Source organism: Misgurnus anguillicaudatus, chromosome 15 (genome assembly GCF_027580225.2).
Source record: "Misgurnus anguillicaudatus chromosome 15, ASM2758022v2, whole genome shotgun sequence".
Taxonomy (NCBI): domain Eukaryota; kingdom Metazoa; phylum Chordata; class Actinopteri; order Cypriniformes; family Cobitidae; genus Misgurnus; species Misgurnus anguillicaudatus.
The window spans coordinates 30,845,330-30,870,040 of record NC_073351.2 but is presented as its reverse complement, the minus strand read 5'-3'; the positions used below and the strand labels follow the sequence as shown (position 1 = coordinate 30,870,040).

General features: G+C 37.9%; 1 protein-coding gene across 13 annotated transcripts in view; it reads right to left on the bottom strand.

Moving 5' to 3' along the window:
* Positions 1 to 24,711, bottom strand: part of frmd4a (FERM domain containing 4A) — a 210,806-nt gene that overhangs the window by 26,568 nt on the left and 159,527 nt on the right. For all 13 annotated transcript variants that reach the window (XM_073853769.1, XM_073853765.1, XM_073853766.1 and 10 more), the window contains exons 3-11: positions 12,179 to 12,273; positions 10,919 to 11,011; positions 9,051 to 9,135; positions 6,535 to 6,591; positions 5,876 to 5,898; positions 3,350 to 3,433; positions 2,712 to 2,777; positions 2,483 to 2,540; positions 2,174 to 2,260 (exon numbers count right to left, since the gene is read on the bottom strand). In XM_073853769.1, the coding sequence (XP_073709870.1) occupies positions 2,174 to 2,260; positions 2,483 to 2,540; positions 2,712 to 2,777; positions 3,350 to 3,433; positions 5,876 to 5,898; positions 6,535 to 6,591; positions 9,051 to 9,135; positions 10,919 to 11,011; positions 12,179 to 12,273 (648 nt within the window). The remainder of the gene's footprint in view (positions 1 to 2,173; positions 2,261 to 2,482; positions 2,541 to 2,711; positions 2,778 to 3,349; positions 3,434 to 5,875; positions 5,899 to 6,534; positions 6,592 to 9,050; positions 9,136 to 10,918; positions 11,012 to 12,178; positions 12,274 to 24,711) is intronic.

Genomic DNA, 24,711 nt, shown 5'->3' with positions numbered 1-24,711 from the left:
GTCACGAGTGTGTCACTATCATGACTCACAATCACTGCCCTTACTAATATAACCCAAATCTCCCACCCTGTAGTCTGCCTGTATATACAACAATACAACCCTCCCACCCAACAGACACACGCACAAAGTACAGGAAGCCTGTGTGTGGTATGCTATTTACTTAGCAAGAGCCATAATGAGTGCCAAAGAGAAAAGACAGGGCAGAGGAGAGGTGAGAGGTCACAAGAGCAGACAGGACACAAACAATCACCGGTGACTCATGGGTCACTATCATCCTATGATTCATAGTTTGCGGATCACATCTGGCATAGAACTCATTTACTGCTCATTAATGTGATCTATGAGGCAAGAATCTTAGTTACCTTTAATTGGTATGAAAATGTAGCTGTTATTTCCTAATGAGGTGAAACACACATCCCATATATTGAGGAATGGTCCTAGATTTGTCAGGCGGACTAATGTTTCCAGCATGTTGTGTGTTGTCAGGGTGACAGTAATCCTACGGGTGTCTGCTGCTGGGATTCTTATTGCATCTGGAGGTCGTCGGAGGGTCTTTTATGTGCGATACAACGGTCCAGAAAAATCACTTACTTTTCACACACTAAAACCACAAAGATACTGGTCACGCCCTCTCTGTCTAACACACCCACCCTGTAAAACTTTATACAAGCACCTTAACACACTTTGGCACAGATGCTCTGCGGTCTCCCATTAGGAGAGAGTTTCAATTAGTTTGAAACTCATTAAATAAACCCGACCACTAACTCACCAAGTCTGCAACTTTTAGTGTGTGGCATACTTTACTGTACATTTGTAGTTACATACACACTATATCCAGATGGAGAGAACAGCCACTAACCATTAGCGCATGTGCTTATCATGAAAACGCGTGTAATGAGGTCATTAGCATAATGCTTCATTTGAAATGTAGATCAAGATGAAGAAGGCTTTGGAAGTGTGTTACTTTACCTATTTTAACTGCATGCGGGGAAATGCTATTACTGGAGCTGGCACGCAGGGCTGGATTAGTGCTCGCGGTTAAAGGAAAATGTACCCCAAAAATGTCATTATTTACTCACCCTCATATGTTGTTCCACTGCGTTCATGAAAAACTAGCATTTATGTTTAAAACTGCAAATGCACGAAAACTAAATATAATATGGAAATTTTAATCTGATCCATACATAATGTTTTGCACTGAAGCAAAAAGTCACATGAGGGTGAGAAAAGTTTACATTTCAATCAAATTGGCGTTTTTAAAGTTACTACTTGTTTCTTTTCATTTCTATTCTGAGATGGTCTCTGCTTCATCTTTTTATTTAAACTCTCTCTTTCATTTTTCTGTAAAAGATCCTTTTCTGTAAATAGACCTGAATTGGCTTTTGCTTGGCTGGACGACTTTCTGCTTTGAACACTATTTTTAGCTTGTGGTTTAGGGAAAGGTTTTTCAGTTCCTCGCCACAGGCTGCAGTTTTGCCTATCCTTCAGAAAGACTTTAAACACTGGTGTGTGCTACGAGCATGGAAAAACAAACCCAGCACACACACACACACCTGAAGCCGAATCATTTGTAGCATTGAGTGTGTCAGTTATTGGGTGTCACCGATCTTATGTTACAAGTAACGCTGACCTGAAGTCAGACCCCTAGAGGTCATGACCTCTGAGGTCAAGGCTGAGGCTACCACACCCAAAGGTCAGACTGTCAGTGATGTCATGAGGTTAAGCAAAGGTGACCAAGTAAGCATGCTGAACACATAATTTTTTCGTAAGACACAGACAGTTGAGAAAAAACACACAGTCACAGTATGTTTCAAAACAGAGAAACTGCTTATGTCTACTGAATTTTTTGCAAAGGAAAGAGTTTTAAAGGAGAAGTGAGAATTTTTTCCTCCCTCTCATGAATGAACAAAGATCTTTTCTCAAAAAACGCTGTCATAAGCAACATTTTTATGAAATAATTGCTAGGGTGTCAATTTCCAGCTCTATAAGATGTACGTATGGTCCTGTTTTTTATGGTAAACTAAGACCCAAGATATGAGTAATATTTAAAGGATGTGTGCTTAAGTAAGCACTTCTAATAACCAGCAGCAAGACAAAACCATTACTAGATGTCAGAGATGAAGGAAGAGAAAATTAAAGAAAAAATTGTTTGTTTGGGACAGCGATGTCTTACCTTCCTTGGTTTGACTTTGTCCTGGTAGTCATACTGAAAAATGCCCTTATAACTTAATCCCAGCCACCATGGAATACCCTGCTTATCCTAAAAGAGAGAGACAGACAGAGAGCAAGCATTAATAGACCCTCACACTGATAAGGAAAGAAGTGTCAGTCTGTGGTTGGTGACAGCAAGATCATCTTAAACACATAAAGCCTTCAGCATCATTTAACACTTGAGTCAAGCACTGATCTTGAAGGTTGTGAAAAAAAGTGTGTGTGTGTATGGATGAATAGTTCAATTTCTCCTCCGTGCACAGAGACCCACCTTAACAGCGTAATAATGCACTCCATATGTCGGCAAGGATTCCACTATACTCATATAACTATGAGAAAGAAGAAAGGGAAGATCATTTATGTTATGTTTCATGTTACATTTGCAAATAATTTATAACAGTAGTGAAACTGTGGGAGTTGGATGCTAAAGAACAAAAGCAAAAAACCAAACTAAGCAACTTTTTGGACATTATAGGTTTTATTCTTTCTTGATGCCTTACTTGACGATAGCCTGGCCTCTGGACTGTCCGCCTAGCTTCTTATAGTGCTCAATAACCCGGTCCTCACTGTAAACACATACATTAGAGGCAAGATATAACTTTGTTTAGAAGAATAATTTTGCATTAACAAGTAAAAACAGATTGCAGATGTACACGGAGAAACAATGAAATACAACACCACAAAGAAGATAATTTCATCTGCAGAACAAGATAAAAAAGCACAATGTGCATGTCTGAATGTGTATCATCTAAAAGACATTTAATTCAGATTTAATAGTTTAAGTGGTTTCTTAAATCCTTTGGGGGGCACGAGATTGTCCCAGAGGGGACAAGTTTCATGATATTTTTAAAAATACATTAATTCACCATACATTCAGTGCAATTAAACCTCTAAAAAATAAGGCTACTAACCAACAGCACTACATTGTTTAATTTAATAGTTTTGTTTAGTTCAAATTCTAAGTTTGAGATTGCTGTATTTGCATGCTTTTTCTTTTGGGGGGAATCAAGGGGATACACTTTAAACATGGAGCACATAGTTTGAGGTAAATTAGGTTACCAAAGGGAATCAATAACTGAGCAGATATACCTTATTATTACCTCCCTACTATTAGCTGAGAGCTGTATGTGTGTCTCACCAGTATGCGAGTGAAGGATGCTCCTTCAGTGCTTGTGTAGGCAGTGCTGGCAGTTTCTTCAGATCAGCCCTCGTAGCATCATTACTGCGGAGAAACCAACAATACAACCGTTCACAAATAGAAGCACCTAACAGGGCAAACAGCCAATCAGAATCAAAAGAAAGCCTGGGGTATACGAAGACTACATATAAAATACTACATTATACTGCCTACAGTATTTTTAAGTAGTAAATTAAAAAGTATTCAGTACACAATGACAAACATTGATGATCTTAGAAATAATGCATTTTCACACTTTACGTGAGGGTATTTGAATATGAGTCAAGAAATAATTATTAAATATACTAGTTGATATATTGCATTTACATTCATGCCAGTTCATCTACAAACAGAGGATAAAATTGAGAATGTTGTGTTATGGGACAGCTGTACACTGCACACCTTGATATTAGGGGTGTGAATCGTCACTGGTCTCACAATTCGATTTGATTACGGTTATTAGGTCAACGATTGATTTCTTGATGCATCACGATGCTTGCATCCTTATTTTTTATATTACTGCACAGTTAGGCAAAGTCTGTCTCCCTCATATTTTTATTGTTGCAGGTCTTTGTCTTCTTTCTTATCAAAGCTCTGCATTAAAACTTTGCTCCAGGGGTGCACGCTTCATTGATATGCCGCATATTGCTTTGAGACAATATGGCATTTTTAACGTATTGATTGAGCCCTTTACATCATTGAGAACTTTCAACAGCGGTCCAAGTTCAAAAACTATAAAACGATTATATTCAACAGCCCTATTTTATAGATGAACTAAAATCTATGGAAACCATCGACATTATCTGCATACTTTTTAAACACTCCATACTACAGAAATGAGAGTAGTATGCTAGTGTGGCATCCCAAACAGAGACAGAGAGGTTAAAGGCAGTGTTGGGAAAGTTCACTTTCTACATGAACTAGTTCAGTTCACAGTTCACAAATTTTAAAATGAACTAGTTCAGTTCATAGTTCATATTTCCAAATTTTGAACTAGTTCACAGTTCCAAAAATGAACTAATTTATAGTTCTTTCTCCCCATATTATTTTTTTTTTAAATATTGCCATTATAGCCCATATAGAACCACAGACAGGAATTATTTTATCAGTTTTAACACTGAAGCTAAATGCCTGGAAGACTCTATAGAAATCTGGCACCCTACTGAATGACGTTAAAGTGAGAGAACGTGCCGTTCACAGGCCCCAGAATGAACGAGTTCACCTTGCGTTCATCAGGCAGTAATACAGTACGTTCAGTTCACGTTCGCCCAGAATATGAACTTGTTTCATGAACTTTCGTTCAATGAACTCGTTCAGGCACAACACTGGTTAAAAGGCCATTCACATTATAACGATAACTTAAAAATATATAGTTTTTAAAATCGTTTTATATTAAAGAGAATAGCAGAGTTCACACCACAGCTATAACGATAAAGAAACAATTAACAATATCGTTGGGATCACTTTCTGAGCTTTTTTTTCAAATGATGAAAAATAAACTTTAAAAAATATAGTTTTTTAAATATAGTTTTAAAAATCGTTTGATAATAGAGAGAATCACAAAGTTCACTCACAGCTATAACGCGAAAGATACAGTGAACAATATCGTTGGAATCACCTCTGGGCGTTTTTTTTTTTTTTTAGGATTAAAGATTAACCCTTGACAGCCAATGTGATTCTTTTGAAATTCAAATGGCATACGCATTTGAATGACAGATGACACTATGGAGAAGCTGAGGTCCATTACATAAAATTACCTCAGGTATCCAGCGCTGATGCAGTTGCTGTGAAATTCACTACGTAATGCTTTTTATTCAACTACATTAACTAAGGTAAGATATTAGATTACACAAACTACTAGATTCACTGTTTAGAGTTACGCAAAACGCAGCGTGTTGAGGACATCTGCTGGTTACCCGCTGTGTAAATGCAACAAGAACAGCATTTTTACACATTCAATGACATGTAAACAATTGCAAAAGTTTTTATTACAGGAAATATGCAATATAATATTTTAACGTTAACTAATATTTTATAGTTAACGTTATAGTTATCGTTATAATGTGAACGGCCCTTAAGAGAAAGTGTAAAAAGAAAAAGAGATTAGGAAAACTAAATCATCAGAGTCAGAGTGACAAAGTAGAGCTGGAAGGATGCACATGTAACATATTTGTAGTTGAGACACTGTGTAGACAGTGTGTTTGTGTAAGTATATGTGTGTGACAGAGAAAGCCAGGGGTTAGTGTATGTAATTTAACACTGTTTATCCTCTGCATTCCATTTCCTCCCTTCTGACTCCGTTCCCAGGGTTCACACCCCCATCTCTCTCTCTCTTTTGGATCATGTGCATGTGCTTATGTGGGAACGAGAGTTTGATATATGTCACAAATTGGATCTGCTTTCAATCTGCAGTGATAGAGACTTTGATAGTGTGTGTGTGTAAAGAGGTCACTGGAAGGTGATTCATTCATTTAAATGTCTGCTTACCTTGTGAAGTCTCCTTTAGCTTCCTGTGGGAGAAACAACACATCATATTTTAGTATCAATGAGCACCGCTGGTAAATGAAAGCGTTTGTATCCTCTAATATACAGAATGATGTGTGTGTGTCTCAGTGGGGAAGGCAGTCGGTGCCATCTGGACTGAATCCTATAAAAGGTCAAACATGCATAACATATCTGATAATAGTACACCTGGATCACACACACAAACATAAAGTCATAAAGTTTCTCATTTCTCATGGATGGAACACTTACAGTACTAAGGAAACATTTTTGAGTTTTTAATAAAGCAACATGTCATGTTAAAATACTGCAGTGACATGGATTTGACTCTATAACCTACACACACACACAGCAGATGTCAGATCAGCCTGATGTATGAACTTTATGAAGGTTCAACCAAATAACTGTGAGCTGTACAGACCATCTGCTGCTGACCCCAAGTCCCAGTACACACACAAAGTTTAATACAAACACAGCTTTACATACAAAATGAAGTCACTAGGGATGAGCAATATGTTCAGTATTTAAGCAATGATTTTGAAGTCAATATAAAAAAGCAGAATCTTAAACTAGGTTTATGTCATTTTGATCCATTTGAGAGCAACTACATAAATAAACGTTGAACATCTCACTGATGAACTCACCTGTAAGATATAGGAGGCCAGTTCAAAGACTACCTCACTGTCCACCTCTATGAGCTCCTAAAAAGATAGAGAAAAGGTGAGGGTTAGGTTCAGGATCACAGATTACAGCAGACACATCATTAGAGCATCATCATTAATCCATCCCTTATCTTGTCTCTTTTAATGACTTGATCTCTTATCACTGAGATTTATCTTAATCAGTTCAGTTATTTCCTGACTAATCAATAGCATGACAATGACACACATACATAGATGTTTGAGAGGGGGTTTTGAAGTGTAGGGGGTCTTTATGACTGTAATGACCAAGACAAACTAAGCGTTTCATTACCTTAGCTAAACACAGTGGGTCAAGAATTTTAGGAATGTCACACACACTAATACATAAACACACACACAAAGTACTTGTATAATATTGGAAACCTGACTCTTGTTGTAACTAAAGCATGAGAAGTAAGTGACTGACACACAAAGAAAAAGGGACATTCCCTCATTTTCTAACTATTTCTAGGTATTACTGATATATTTAGTACAATATTTGGTAAAGCAATTGATAGTTTTATATTTTAAATGACATTTTGTATCATCAAATGATCTTTTTTGTAAGACACTATTATGTCAACATTAATATAGAGATGTACCGATATATCAACCTATAATTAGTATCATCAGATAAATAATTTTTCCCACTATTGGACATCTAATGATTGTTTAAAAACAGCCAATGATCAGTGCAGATTATATATTAGCCCCCTTAATCACCGGTCTAGCTGGAGGCAAAACATAAGGAAGAACTCATAGCAGGCGCGCTAAAAGTTTGAAGTTTTGACTTTAAAATGTCGTTTTGTTGTGTTTTTGGCTGCCAGAAAAGAAGGAACAGCACTTTTGCTTTAAAACTAAAGTTTTACCGGATCCCAGCAGACATTTCTTGACAGAAATCAAGAAGACAATTGCGGTACAGACTGGACAGAGACGATAAATAATGCTCATGTATGCAGTGCACACTTCATATCAGGTAAAATAATCTATGCATATGTTCTAGTGTGTTGGTTTTATTTTAGTAAAAATCAGCAAGTTTCTGTTTTATAGGTGAAAAGTCGCCAACCTTCAGCACACTAGCTAGCTTAAATGTTAAACAAACATACAGCGATAGATGTGTGTGCCATCCTTTGAATGGTCTCTTAAAATAATCCACATTGCTAATCATAGTTAGCCCAGCGATAGGTCCATGTTTAATAAATCCCTCCTAAAATGTGCTAGCTTACACTTGTCAACATTGCGTCCGCGTCTCTTTTTGCCTCCAGCTAAGCCTCGCCCACCCGGAGACATTGCAATGTTTACAATCTTTTAAGGGGTCTATAGGGGCGGAAAAATGCATCAGAACTTATGCTGTGTGATTATTTTGAATTAGCTTACAATGACAACAGAATTGCAATGCTTTAAGGATTTTATGACATAATTTGGAGTTAAAAGCAAAACTATCGGTATTGGTAGATGTCATTCTAAGTAATCGAATATCCGTATCGGCACATAAATGTTGTATCTGTGCATCCCTACACAGATTTCCTAAATAAGTGGAACATATTAACAGTAGGTAAAGAATAATTCTTGTCTTTATCTTGTACTTTTTTATAAGCTTTATAAATGATCTGTAACATATCCTGGCTTCATTTTAAAGAATGTAAAAGCTGGATTTCCACCAGCTGGCAAAACAGCACCAGCTAAAACTGCCCTCTAGTGGTGGAACACTGACATTATAAAATTACCCCTGCTGCCCTCCAGTTACTACATCTCAAAGGGAGTTTATGAAAAATGTAGTATTTTTGATAAGACCAGTGTCAAAAGACACTTTTCTTTGTGAAATCATATTCACAATGATAAAAATGATTGACGCTACTCGCATTTCGATTTTTTCAGTAAAGTCCTTTTACTGCTGTTCTTTTACACGTTAGCTAACTATTATGGCTAATGCAGTCAAATAATGAAACATAAATAGACAGTTATGTAAGTTATATATGGATGATAGACCAATCATTTGTGTAAATGAATAAGGTATTTTATTTACTCTTATTTTAAAAGGTACTCCGGTTATAAACACATGTATGGTTTAATAGATTAACACTGTGATTGGCAATATGAATGTAAAAATATTTTATGTGTTTCTATCAATGGATTTTATTAGTTGAAGGCAAATATAAAGTAGTCTTTATAGTCGGGGTACCTTTAAAAAAATCTAATCCAGAGATACCAGTGTTGTTCAAATGGGGATTCTGCTATCTGTATGCAGTTTAATAAGAAATAATTACAGCTCATTTGTGCACCTCTTGGTATCAGTTTAATAGCCCAACGGCAAATTGATCGTTTTCAGTCTAGTCATGAGATTCCTTGCAGTACATCAAGATCCAATGCTGACACATGCTTAACTCACCAATGCTTAACTAACTAAATATTTAACTATACATTTCAAAGACATGTTTATCCTCCAAAAATAATACATTATATCATGCAACTGACTTTACCTTGTAGATGCAGGACTTTGCATTAAGGAAGAAGAGCTCTATTGTTGCATTATCCTTAAGGTAAGAGATACTCTCAATGTAGAACCTGAAAAAAGCAAAATAATACATCAAAATATAGCTGCAGTTTAATGTCAGACCCTTACAGACAATAGGATGAGGTTTTCATGCAAAACCAACCACTAGATGGCATCATAAACGCCCAATTTATCCATTGTTTTCTCCTTCCCTTTTATAACAAGCTTCATTTAGCACCCAGATTAGTATAAACAGGGTGCATAACAACAAACAAACACATAAATAAGTACCGCCTCAAAATAAACATAAATAAACAAGCAGGTTCTCAGCATGGCATATTCAATCCCATGCTGTAACATTCCTACAGTATATGCATGCATAAAAGTTTTGACCTTGAACAAACACTGAAGCCTACAATGAACAAGACATGATACATGAAGACATGTTTCTAGTCTACAATAGGCTTTATTAGACCATACAGAAAGAGAAAGGAGTGAAAGTGAGAGAGATGGAGAGAGATTAAAGTGATTAAAACTGTATTGACAGCTGGTTTAATTTGAGATGCGAGTCTTTCATGCATCAAAGACTTCAGTTTTCTAATCAATAATCCAATCATGAGTAGAAAGAAGGAAAACCCATGCACATATCCACACGGATATACACAAGCCATTAAAACTGGACCACCATTCCAAGTTAAATTGCAATGACATGCAATAACTCATGCAGAAGACGTACAGCTGCATTCATCAATTAAAGTAAAATGCACAGATGTGCATGGAAGTGTTTGTGTGGATGTATGAAGCCGAAAAGAAAAGCCAAAGCCAAGAGGAACAGACAGAATGAGAGAAAAGCAATCCCAACAAACGGGTGAAACACAAGGCAATTTAAATGCTGAGCCTGACAGCAATAAACCAGCATCCACCCACAGCGTGTGTGCTGATGTATGACTGTGTGCTTTTATGTGTGTGCTGATTGTGGAAAATACCACAAGGAAGCACACAAATGTGGCCACTTTACCTCGCTTTAACTGCTTTAAGTTACAAATACTGTATACTGAACTGCTGTTTGGTCAAATTTTGAAGCAGCAGAAATGTTAAAGAGCAGACGACTGCTTAATCTCTGCAATGTAAACAGTTTGCTTAACACTTTGCTGTTGCCATGGCACTGAAAATGATGGGGATTTTAATGGGGAAAATGATGTATTCTGATTGGCTGTGTATTTACTAGATGCCAGTGAACTGTTGTTTACTGACCCCATCAATTTGAAACAATAAACGAATGCAAACAAACAACTCAATATGAAACACTAATTGAATTAGCCCAATTTAATGTGGATGTGTTAAGCGTAAAACAACATTTTAGACATCATAGTTCAAATAATCACTTAAATGATTGCAGATTCTTGAATAGTTTAGCTATAACTGGGTTTGTCTGGAATGTATGTCTTCTGCATAAAATATTGCATGTCAATGCACCTGCATGTGCACACTGTATATCTGTTAAATATTAATGTTGCTTATTTTACATATTTTAAATATGTAGCACTCTGTGTAGGTTGCTGTGAACTTTCGTTTTGTCATTATTCCCTGTGTTTTAAAACAACACCTTTTAGGGTTACACTTTGTAGCTGTGTACAAGCATCCACTTTGAATTTACAAATATGTTTGTTACATTTTGTTTGACTGTTTTAAAACCTTGGCTGCCTACTTTACTACTGTACTTCTTACTGCCATGTTTGACATCATTGACAAATCCAAATACTGAATATGATGTTGAAAAACGAACGCTGTCTATATAGGTAGCCTCACAACTTTGAAACTCATTTATAGCATCTTTCTTGCAGCTTTACTTACCTAACACAGAAGTAAAGCACAATGGGTCCGGATTTCTTGGGAAACTCATGTTCCAGAACACGGCGATCCAGCTGCAACCAGCTGAAATGACCCCTGAAACATCCCAAAAGAAATGATTTATAGCATCTCCGACAGCAACCGGAAGCATCTTGCAAAGTCTCATTCGTAACGCCTCATTACATCATAAAATATCATGAGCATAATGATCCACAAGGGTGCAGTTTTTGTCCAAGATACTTGCATTTTCATGCATAATTTAGTCCGGATGACAAAAACACAAATGCTCATGAGAGCAACGTATCGACATTTTACTGAACACATACTGTATATAATCTGCTTTGCAGGCAGATAAACTATGAATAAATAGTCAACTACGAAATTTGCTTTTACACTTTCTGGTCTTTGACTCTGGACAATGCGCTGCTATGACCCTAGGGAGTTTTGGTGGTTGTCAGGGCATTGCTACATGGTTGCTAAAGTGTTCAGTATGATTTGGAGCAAGGTAGACTTAGATGCTAGTTAACAGGCCTGGTAGAAAAACCAGATTCCAATGCTGGTAGTAAGCATCTGCACAATGGCAATAATAATATTTTCAAAGAGAAAGGCTAACCCTCTTACAATACAATCTGTGTATGTTCACGAGTTATGTGCTAAAGTTTACTAAGGGTTAGTGTATAAGCTACTAACAGTACAGCCTGCCTAAGCACCACTAACAAGCAACGGGCAATTCTGCTCATTAAGGGTTAATTTGACTTGCACAGTATGCGCATACTTGTTTATGACATAAAAATGCATTTATTTGTATACACGAATGCCCTCGAGACTGCAAACTGTCAACCTCTTGTTGGAAAGCAAGTAGAGGGGGAAAAAAATCAATGGTCACTACAACATTTCAAAATCTTTCGAAACTACAAAAAACATGTTCCCCGAAGCAGCGTGATGCTGCTTGATTGTGTGTGCGTGTGTGAGATAAAGAAGTCATGTGAAGATACATCTAACAAATGTTGCACAGCAGTAGGTCGCACTATGTATGACTAAATGAAGAGGTGGCTGCCAAAGAAAGTGAAGAGGAAGGCAAATGGAAAGCCAATCATCTCCCTGTGGAATTATCACAGCATGTTCAATCATCCACAATCCTGACAGTCAAAAGCTCAACTATTCGTGGTGCATTGTGATTAGACCCTGATCCGACACAATAGCAGTCTTCTTTGGTTGCTTAGAGGCAGATGTTTTATTTAATATTCCAGATCGTAGACGTACGTCTCATCTATGTAGGAGATTCCGAAGTATTCCTTCTCCTTGAGATTGAAGTGAGATGCCACCAGATCCAAAAGATCCTTTGCCATTAACTTGGGCTGTAAAAGAGGCAGAGAAGACAATGTCAGGTTTAATACATTTTTACTTATAATGTTATATTAAAGTTACACAAACAGAGACACAATCTCCCAGACACACACACAAGGTCAGTGAGTTGGCAGGTGGTGAGTGTTATATTCTGATGAGTATTGATGCACTGCAGTGACTCTGCACTTTCATTCTGCAGCGTGTGTGCGTGTTACACCTTTAAAAGGACACAGACTTGTTTTGGTGCATAAATCCCCATCACATGCTTACACACACACACATAAACAACTTGCACAATCGATTTCTCCAAAAAGGATGAAGCATTTTGATGTTTTCAACTAACGTTACTTTGAGATTTTAACATGCACTTTTGACACGCACATATAGAAAACCTTTTGGAAAACTTGTGTGACGGTGCACTAAACTATGGGTGTGTCAGGGGTCTGAAATCACTGCCGTCCTGAAAGATCTCTGTCCCACAACCAAAACACACACAGACAAATATATATATCGGCCGATATATCGGATTTTCTAAAACCAACAAACATTCGTATCGGCCTTCAAAATCCTTTATCGGTTAGGCTCTAATTTTTTTATTTAGATATTTTAAGCCTTAAATAATAAAGTTTGTGCAGCTTTTAAATAGTAAAACATCTTTAAATGTCAAAATATCAATTAACAAAATGAATTACGTAGGGAATAGGGATGTGCTGAAAATTTTGCCACAGATTAATAAACTAATTTTAATTTTCAGCTTAACAAAATAAATACCAAATTATGATATGAAAGTGGTGATATACATGCATTGTTACAGTAATAAAAACCTGGATTTCCCCATTACTTTAAAACAGATGCTTGTGGTTCATTACTATGTATAAATCTAAAAAGGAGCTGGCATATAAAACAGTCAAATCACTAAAAACAAAGTTTGAATCCCAGACGTCACGTGACTCAGTATGAACGAACAAACAGCGTGCATCAGCCTGTGATCACAACACTTTAATTACTGTTTCGGTTCCACACAGACCATTCGGAATTAAAGACACACGGCGCAAGGAAACACATACTGTACACACACAGCAGCACTAACCATCTTTATGAGAGAGCCAGCTCACCCACGCACCCTAAAAATAGCACGGCAAAATCTGGAGCAAAAGTACAATTACAGCCACAACCTCCGCTTACGGAATGATAGAAAGGGAAAAAGAGAGGGAGGGATGGGGAACTGTGTGAGTATTACATGCTTATCGTTTATTTCTGTTATTATTAGCTTTTAAATTGTAATGTGGTTCTTTTAGATAAAGTTTTGACTAAGATAGCTCTGTCCTAAAACCTAGTGAGCTGCTACCAACAAGACTATCAAGAATATAATTACCCAGTTATTTCATTCAGTAGTGCAATCTATACTAGTCAACATTTGAAGCAGATCAAAAAAGTTAATCAAAGTCCTAAAACAAGAACAAGTATTGGGTATCGGTTTTTGAAGACAACTTTTATGAAAGGTTTTAATCAACTTCAAATGTTGATAAGTGAAGTTCAAAACAAAGAAATGGAAAAACAGCAGGGGTCAACACTAAAGATTTTTTCAACTGAACCGTGCCTAAGATTTTTACTTGCCCTGCCAAGATGTCCACTGGCCCTACTACAAAAAGCACTAAAATAAAACAGGTCTGGTTATTGTTCTTTTTTTGTTTTTTACCCATGTAACCATAATAAATTAGGTAATGGCTCTTATGAAGAATCAGTCTACCTTTAGTCAGTAATAAAATAAGAACAAATAAGCAATAGCACAAATAAATACAATAAAACAAAGATACTAATGAAATTCAGGTTGGTCTAAAAGACCAGATGCATGGTTCCAATACTGTTTTATACTGTCTTATTGCAGAACTGTTCATATTCACTTAAGACATAAGTAATTGCGTTTTAAGGATAATTGTGGCATTTTGATATAACTTTTATATGATCACGAAAGTTTAGCATTTGCACATGTTTTGAGGCCTTACCAATTTAAATATTCTTATTATTATCTTATTAATGACTGTTTACTTGTCTACATACAATATTTCTATGTTAAATACAAATATGTATTTATGTATATGTATATGTTATATACAACATAAATTATATGAGGAAAGCTATATGGGTGTGCTGATAGACGATACTATCGTCTATCAACGATAGTCAGACATATGGCCGATAGCGTGCTTTCATAATGATAGTTGGCATGTTTGCTCATGATAGTTTTAAATTATTATTAATATCATCATAGTTTAACATTAACATGTGCATTGTGTGATTTTCCTCGCATGAGAGGGTTTGTGGGCTTTACTTTACTAAAACTTTACTGCGCGAGAGAGCTTTTAAAGCACGCGCGGCACAAATTCCTTTTTACACGCACCTCGGGCCTCATTTATAAAACTGTGCATAGGATCCTTACTAAAAGTGTACGTACGCACAAAAGCCAAAAATGGCATACGCAAAAAAAAAGTGTGCAATCTTTTTTTCTCACCAATCAAGTGGCTTGTCAAAAATGAGTTAAAAATAAACAAATAATAAATGAGTAAATTATTGCTCGCCCCTTGACACTATAGTGTATCGACTAGGGCTGGGCGTCTAATCGAATTGGAACCGCAATCGCAATGTGAAAAAATTATGCAATGTGAGAAATATGCAGCAGGACTTAGTGACCGTCGCGAGTACGGCCATGCTGTCTCCACGAGAGGCACGTCAACAAAAACGGCGCTTCTCCTAAACTGACAAGGGGTTTCAACTTAAAGCACTTGCGCAGCCTGTGTCTCTCAATGCATTTTACATACTAGCACCTGGTTCCGCATTGCAAGACTTTACGCACGCGTCTCTCATAATAGACAAGGTGTTGTCTCTCAATGCTTGTTAAATCCTCACGCCTGTCTCCGCATCACAAGACTTTACGCGTGCGTCTCCCAAAACGGACGATGCGTTTAAACCTGACGGACACGCGCAGCCTAACAATGCTTGGAAGCCTAGCTCCTTATTTAAAACAAACTAAAATTCTATTTTACTGGTTTGCTAATTTCACTTGAATGACATTTAAAGCATTTTACTCATTTTAAAAATCCCAAATGTATTTAATATTTTGATAATTATGAATATTATATATAAATATATATTTTTAAATATAAATATTTTTATTTTTCGTTAAAGCTGCAGCAGGTTATTGTAGCAGATGGTTATTGCATCTGCTACAAAAGTTAATTGCAAATCGAATCGCAATCTCTGGCAGAAAAACATCAATTAGATATTTTCCCTAAATCACACAACCCTTCTTTCAGGCCCAATATTAGCAGTTTTCAGCTTTTCAAGACATTTTTACAGATTTCATTATTTTATGTTTGACCTTTCATGCCTTTATTATTAAGATACGTATGTCATACTATCATTTAATATTATTCATTATTCCCATCCTATCGATGCCTGCATCCTCCTACCACATCAATCAATTGGCACATTTAATCTCCTTATTTAAAGCAATGTGCTGTGAAACAGCTTGCTTACTCAATTCTCCAATACGTGTGTGTGAGTATGTGGTACAAGGAGGAGTAAGGTTTAATACGACCGCAATCTTCAGTCTGGGCCAATTTGTGGCAGTGCATGTATATGTGTATGAGTGCCGATACTCAAATCAATGACGCTTTTCATAGAGAACAGAAGCATAGTCTCTCTCTCTTTCCCTCCAGACTTGATTATGACAGTTACTGATATCATAATGTGTTTAGAGTCTCTGAAACGTGCAGATAAGAAGGATAAAGCAGTATTAATATCCTGTTAGTGCATTGAGGGCCATCAATATTAGTGCTGTATGGTTTCAACAGATTTACTGTGGGAAGACGATCATATCCTCTCTGTCATTAAACTTACTCAGGCTGATTCAAATCACAGACATATGTTTTCGCATAGAGGAGCGCCTGATAGTGTGTGTAGCCTTGTGGAAGAATATCCGGAGCGTTGTGATTTAATAGCATTAAACGGTGGGTTTTCTGAGAAGGATGGAGGATCAGGGCAATAGCGATGACATGAACACACAGCATATGGTCTCGTCAGGTCCAGATCAAAGGGAAGGGAGATGTGAGTCAGGTTTGATCACAGAGTGACTTCAATGCAAAGCAATGCTAGCTATTTTGTTGAGGATTCATCACTGTTAAAACACAGCAATTCTTTTGTTGCTACTTGCTATAGTTATAATCTACCTAAATAATTAAACTGAGATCTACTTTCTCGGAAAAAAAAATCAGCTGTGATTTGTTTAAAGAAGTTTAAATCTCAGACTGTATTACTACTAGTGTGTCATGTAGCACCAACTGTATTCAACTAAAAAATATTTCTTCTTCAAGGATGACCAAACGTGCTCTTGTTAAACTATTGACTTTGTTAATTATAGTTGTGAGGAATGACAGAGCAAGAGAGAACCATACAATAACAGCACCTGCCTTGACTCATCACAGAAAATGACAAACACACATGGTAAACAGACATCATTCACAAAATTACAGCCTGCTGAGGGGATTCAGGTGTGACATACTAATGAGCAGTTAGACACCTGAACAATAGAGCAGCACATCTTGCGAAATGTGTCTCACCTATCTTTTCTCTTCATCTGTTTTTAAATTCGGCTCCAGCATCTCAATTGCTTTAGCATTCTGTACTGCTATAGAACAAACCTGTCATTGCGATACTTTAAAAGTCATTGTGTTGTTGACTTTTATATGTTTAAGTATAGCATCTGCTAAATGACATATGGCACTTTTCCACTGCATAGTACCCCACAGTTTGGTTTGGGTCAGCTTACTTTCGGGGGCTTTTCCACTGGGTGCAGTACGTAGTACCCGATACCTTTTTTAGTACAACCTCGGTCGGGGTTCCAAGCAACGTGACGCGAAAACACTGTAGATCACTGATTGGTCTGAGAGAATCGTCACTATCAACATCGTTAATGCAAGATTAGCTTTACCTTTGTGCCTTCGCTGTCCCAAACTCGAAGTTCCCAAACTACCTTTTAGTGGTTAAAAAAAATCCACAGGCTGAGAATCAGGAACATCATACCAGTGTTTTCCTTGCAATTTGTGGCGGCACATCCGCGGCACGCACATCTGCATGTATGCATGGCATTTTTGCAACTTAGCGAAGTGAGTCGACTGACCCCACGGGTGTTTGTACAGAAACATATCATTAAAATATGGGGAAAATATATCACGATTGGTTTAGGCAAAATTTCAAGATTTTATCACGATTCTTTTTCGTGTTGTTTTTTAAAGACTATTTTGCCATTAGTGAGCCTTAATACAGCCATAATAATGCCCCTATTAAAAAATGCAGTCCTACAAGGTAACAAATCAGTGCTGCCCTGACGGCCTCTAGGCTTGCCGCAATAGTCGGTGAAACGGTGATAACCGGTGCTTCATCCTCTCACCGGTTATATCACTTGCCCACCACGACACCGTCTTTCACCGTCGTTTTGATATTTTTGTGTAATTAAATCATTTAGTTTCGTTAGAGAGAGCAAACACTTACAACTGAATGTGTCTGTTGTCTGAAATCAGCGGAGCTGAACGCGTGTCACGTCACAGAGCAGCAGGTGTCAGATTTCATTTATTTCTGTCAGAGTTTGCGAGGCGAGCTGACTGACCAGATGATGAACGACGCTGCGTGCTTACTCGTTTTTGTTATAATATACATATATGATGTTTAATTCTTCTTGGGACTGGCGGGTTCTTTAAGAATTACCTGCGCACATTGACTCAAGCACTTAAGTAAACCAGCTGTTGCACTCGCATTGCACGCAAATTCATACGCGATTTAACGCAGCTTACGCAAGCGCTGCATTTAAATAGTTGCGTAATTCAAAAGTGAAAGTAAAATGTGCACGTCTGCATGTACATTTATAAGCCCCTCCCACTCTGTGATACCGGGATCACCGAGTTTGTGACGCGCCGATTAGGCATAAAAAAAATAAGTTTGGTTCTGGTTGGTTGTCAGTTTAGGTCATGGGTCGGTAGGGAATTTATTTTATTTTTTATTTTTTTTACAGTGGCAGCAAGGGATAGGTAGGAAATTGTTAAATATGAATAGCGAATATATTTGAGGTGACTTTGGCCATATTGCGTGTTTGTCTCACGCAGCGCAGAGCCACGTATCTCCACGGATTATCTCTTTTTAATTGTGTGTGTGTGTGTGTGTGTGTATGTGAGAGAGAGAGAGAGAGAGAGAGAGAGAGAGAGAGAGAGAGAGCAGGAACAGTAAATGCAGCTGAACGAATACACTGCGTGTTTTAAAGTAAAAAAATAAATAAATAACGAAACGCAATATGTGGAGGCCAGTGTTGAATCTGTCTAACTAGAATTAGTCTAACTTATGTGTGGGAAACACTGTATGATATGAAAAATATCTTACGTGAGCCTGTGGCTAAAGTATAAAAGTGGAACTCTTTAACAAATGTCATAATCAGGGCTTGACATTAACTTTTTTGCTCACCAGCCAAAGTGGCTAGTTGTTTTTCAAAGGTACTAGCCAAAGTGAAATTTTATATGATTAAATTTGACTTTGGCATCCTAAAATGACTTTAATTCGAGCAAATTTACTTGCTAAATTAGATGCAGACTGAATTTCAAATGCAGTCTGACTACCCGAATTAAGACAACATTTATTAGCTGGTATATAGCTGGTATATCAGTTAGTGTTGGGCGATATGCCCTATTTTCAGATCGTCCTATCGTCAGCCTGTGAGATCGGCGATACACGATATTATCGGGAGGCGGAGAAGTAGTTTACTCATTTTTTTATTTGTTAATTTTTTACTCATTATAACAAGTCACTTGATGGGTGGACAAAAAAAACAAGAGCAACACCGTCATGACCGCAACCTTCTTAAACCTGATGCCATTAATGCTAGCGCGTCATTAAAACCCTATCATGATTACTTAATAACTGTAAAAACATGCATCTGCGCAAGCACACACACATGCGCGCACATAAACAATGCAATGCATTTATTTAGTGCTGTTGCAGAAGACTACACGTGTCAATCAGTGGTGCTCTCATGAGGTGCCTTTTTAAACGCATCGGTCCAGCGGAACGCTATCATATTTTAAACACAATCATATATTAAACACGAGGGACGTGTTTCTACAACTCCTTGAAATGCATATCATAAACAGGATTAATACCTAGTGATCTGACTTCAGACAGAGCGCAGCTTTCTGCACGTACGCGAGAGTGAGAGAGAGGCGCTAATATGCAGCCGGTCATATTTTAAACAAAAAGTAAAGTTTGCCTCAGCTCGCATGAAACGCATTAAACTGAACAAATACATAAGGATTACTACTTTAGTTTATGTTTGGACTTCGGACAGACGCGAGAGCACGTGCACGTGAGACAGAGAGAAGCGCAGCTGCTCATGACGCGGCGCGCTGGATTTTAGTGGTAGAAGGAGACCAAGACGCGCGCATTAATGCAGGTACGCGCAAGAAGGAATTCTCTCTTTACAAGCTCTCCACGTAAATTGAAGCCAAACCCTCATGTGAGGAAAAGCATGCATTGTGGGTGTTAATATAAAACTATGATGATAATAATAATAATAATAACCATTCGCCAACTATCGTCGTGACTATCGCATATGAAAGCCTGCCATTGGCGATATGTCTGAAGATCGTTGATACAAGATACTATCGTCTATCGGCACAACCCTAATATCAGTATAGATCATATAAGGTGCATGAAAAACATGCTAGTAAGTAAGGCATAAATAGATTAACTTTGAATGAATATATTAAAAGTAGAACAGGGGTGTAGAAGAAACACTAATTCTAAACTGAAAAGATAAACACAAAACCCATCGATAACCACTTTAAATATTTATTAACAACAGCAGTAAATACTGTCAAGATATGTACATTAATTTTACTGTCATGCAGATGTGTTTTATAAGCTAAATGGTTTCTGATAAAAGTGATTTAAGACTTTTATTGACAAATGTCGGGAGGGCATTATTGTTACATTAAAATGATGCGCGAACCTCTCGATGGAGGGTTTCTTTTGATTTCGTGTGCATTCAGGTATGCGCTGAATTTCTCTTCGCTCTTGCACTGAGAGTGTGCACGCACTTTATATCTCTTCAATCACTTCCATGCAATTGTTTTATCTTTCCCGAAGTGTGTATGCGCTCAGACTGCGTCCTCTTGTGCATTCGCAAATCCATCAGCTCTCGCGCGCTCTCTGGAAGGTGACGCTTTGGTCCGCAACGCCCCCCTGATCGCGTGCGCGTCTCTCAACAAATCTCTGTGCGTTGCTCTGGGTGCAGAATGCTCATGGGAGTTGTAGTTTCCCAGTGTCGCATTGCGTATTGTTTATCATTTCGCATAACTTTTAAGAAAACTACAACCCGCCTTACGGCCGAAATCTTACCCGCGTTTGGCGGGTGTTAATGTCAAGCCCTGGCCATAATACCATAAATTCAAATATTATAATTCACTTACTGCCAGCAAAAATGAGCCTTGGTTTGTGCTCTCTGGAAGAGAAAAGCCCACTTGCATATCGTTGTTCAGCTCGTCTTTTTTTGTCTGTAATTTACAACTTTCGGCGGGGCAAAAGATCATGTTGCTGTGCACGAAACAGCATCTCGAATGCACACCAAAAATTACCACTTTACCAGTGCCTTTGTAAGTGGCGACAACGATCTGTGAACTATTGTGTTAACGACCGTGTAGCTGCTTTGTTTGTTGCTGGAGGACACGTGCTTTACAAAAACGGTGCTGTACTAAAAGGTAAATTATAGTTCGCCTCAAAGTTTTTTATTTGTGTATTTATTTAATGTGTATTATTTCTTCCCCAAGCTCATAAAATAAATTTGGGTCGCACATAAATTGGCAGGGTCGGTCGGAAACCAGAACCAAACAATTTTTTTTATGCCTTAACCGGTGGGAAAATTACGTCACCGCGGCAACCCTAACGGCCTCGTAGAGTAATAATTTAAATAAGAAACCGTTTGTCTTGCGTGTTGGAACATGGCCAACCGCGGTCGGTATACTTTGAAAGCTCAGCGGAAACACGCGAGTGAAACGCGGACAAAAAAGTAGCGCGCCTCTTGTTGCGTACTTCTTGTAGCGTGCCCCTTTGTCGCGTAGTTGATGTAGGCACAAATCACGATATACAATGTTTCAGAAAAAGTGGATCGGGGAGACATTTTTATCGTTCAAGGTCACGCAATGGAAAAGCGCCAAAAGTAAAGCGAGCTGAGCCGTGCCAAGCCTAGTCTTACTACGCAATGGAAAAGTGCCATAAGATACTACTAGCTGCAAATTGTAAGACCATCTACAATAACCTTCAGTTTCGTGCATTGCCTCTAATGAGGTGAGGAAAAAGAATGGAGGAAGAGGAGGTTGTTAGATGAGACTCCAGAGAGACTCAGCAAAGTCAAAAAGAGAATCATCAGTAAAACTGAAGCCAGGGACTTCACAGCATGTGTGTGTGCGCATTAGGGCTGCAGCTATCGATTCTTTTTGTAATCGATTAATCTAGCACTGAATAGATCGATTAATCGAGTAATCGGATAAAAAATTTGTGTGTGTTTTTAAACAACCAAAACAAATAATGCATAACGAAAATGACGTGGCTGTAAAATGTTCAAGCATTTGGCTTTTATTTCTAAAAAAAACAGAGGTATTTGGCTCCAAAAAAGCCTATTTATTACCCATTTAGTGTTAAGTGCCAGTGCCAACAATTAAACACTTTAATTTATTAATATGCACAACAGGTTTTATGCTGTAATCTAGCCCTGACATCAAAGTTAATATCTGGTTTATGTACATTTCTACACCTGCAGCATTTACCATTAGGCTACTAACATATAATATATAATTTCTGGGGTGAGCCTATTTGCTATGGTAACAACCTGTGTGTGTGCGCGCGCACGTGCACCTGTGTTTATGTCACGCATGCTGTGCGTGAGGAAGAGTTACACCCCAGTCAGACATTCAGTTGCTTCATTGCATTTTGGTACGGCAGAAATACATACATTACTTTTCAATAGAACGCTGCATTTGGTTTGCATCACTTGCATTGCGGTGCATTTTAGGTTAAGAATCCGTTCGAAAAATCACAACATCACGTCCCGCTGTATACAGTGAATGCATGCAGCTGAAATTATTGTTGCGTGGCTACATAAAAGTTTAAGCATATTTGATGCATCGCGCGATCGGTCTCTCGCGTGAGAGATAATATCTTCCTTATGCTAAACTCCAATAAGACAAAGATTATTATTATTGAACAAAATATGTCAGATTACAAGTTGCCCATATATGATTGCACTGTGGTGCCGTCTTTGGTACACACACCTGTAAGTGCATGGGTGTGTGTGAAGGGGTTATACTCTCCTGCAATTAAACGTGAATACGTTTACTACTTAAAAACATCAAAGCTAAACATCATATCTAGTCAAACCGCATAACGACATCGCTACAAATACAGTATGGGATTAAAATCAGCGGAAGCTACGTTACCTTGTTTCATCGACGCTTGGTGAAACAGCAGTGGATATTTTCGGTTCAGATGCTGAATGTAATGATCCCAAACTTTAGACATTCTCTCTCTGCCGTTTATGGACATATTCGCTCCGCCATCGCGCCAACTAAATTCAAAATGTACCGCGCGCTATGATGTGCTTCCTGAACATTGAACAACGGTCCGTGTGAATCAGATCTCGCCGCGTGTAGTGCGCGTCATAGGAATTTAGCGAGGCATCGAGGCAGAATTTTTGCCTCGAGGAATTTTTTGAATCGAGTAAATCGAGTAACTCGATGAATCGTTTCAGCCCTAGTGCGCATCTTAAAGATCATAACAATTTCACAACACATGCAAAAATACTTTTTGGCCTGCAACAACTGTTGGAATAAAGTTTTTTTGGTAACACTTTACAAAAAGGTTGTATTAGTAAATGCATTAACTAACATGAACGAATAATTAATGAACAATATAGATTTTCAGCATGTATGTTAGTTAATGTCAATACAGTTATTCATGTTAGTCCAGTGATTGTGCATTAATTACCGTTAACAGTAACAATGCTTGATTTTATAAATGAATTAGTAAATGGCAAAATTAACATGAACTAAGATTATTAATGCTGTACAAGTATTATTTATTGTTAGTTCATGTTAGCTAATGCATTAACTAATAAACCTTATTGTAAGTCTTACCATTTCTTTAAAACAGGATGATGCAAAATTCTGTCTGGTCCAAGACTGCATTAAGTTCTCATAGGTGTATATATCTACACCTACATAACTACATATATATTTATTTCCTCACACAGAAAGAGGCGTCCTCAAGGAACATGAAAAAATAAGAACCAAGAATAACACTAAAATTCTCAATGGCCTGATTAACCTATACACAGCCTTCTGCAGAACATCCGCCCGCATGGAGACAGAGGAAAAGAGAGAGAAGAAAAGTCTGGCATCAGACTCAACAGGTTAGGCCAGTGCTAAGACAACAGATATCTTAAGTACTCGAGACTAAACCAGGACAAATGTGTAAATATCACGAAGCGTGCATTTCTCCTACACCTTAATAAATCATAAACAGGAGAGACACAGATGGCAAGAGAAACCAAGAGAAAAGACAGGACACGCTGCCTTGGCCTGAATATGTTTCTCTCTTCCTGGGAATCTGTTTCCTCTTCTCTCACTGTTAAGTACTCATTCACCTCTACTTTCTACATTTCTATATCAGCCCGAATGGCAACCGATCCATCCAGTACTCAAAGGATAAACAGTAAAAAGGAGGGAGTCGAGGACGGCGGAGGCAGAAGAATTAGATCCCCCCAGTTATGATGGGAGTTTAAAATGGATTGGAGTCGAGGAATCAGGTCAGCTAACCACACCTGACAGGCGTGCACTGAATCACTATCACTGTAGGAGATGAAGGGGAGAGAAAAGGAGAGGGAGTGAGAGAGCGCATAGAAATAGAATAGAAAAGCACTGAAATAGTCAGAATAGATTCTAACTTCATTCAGTTTATAAGCACCCAAGGCAGTGTTTACCTCTAGATTAGAGATTTCCTGGGAAAGGTCATATGAGTGTGTATTTGTGTGTGTGTTTGCATGTGAATGCTGCCAAAAAATAACTCGCTGAGGAAACAGAGCTGTACTTAGGACATGGTTATGTTTGTATTAAAGTCTGATAGGGCATGGGAAATCATTGTGTTGTTATGGAAACTAAACTTATACTATAAGAAGATGTTTGTGTTCTGATAGGTGGATTTATGTTGTGTTTGGGTTGCTGTGTGCATGAAGGGGAATTTTGACTGGCTAGGTGACTTGATCGGGAAGTGGACTGGAGATGTTATGGGAATGTAAACAGACCAGATAAAACCCTTAAGAGACAGACATGAGCACATACTAAAGAGTTCAGGCCAGG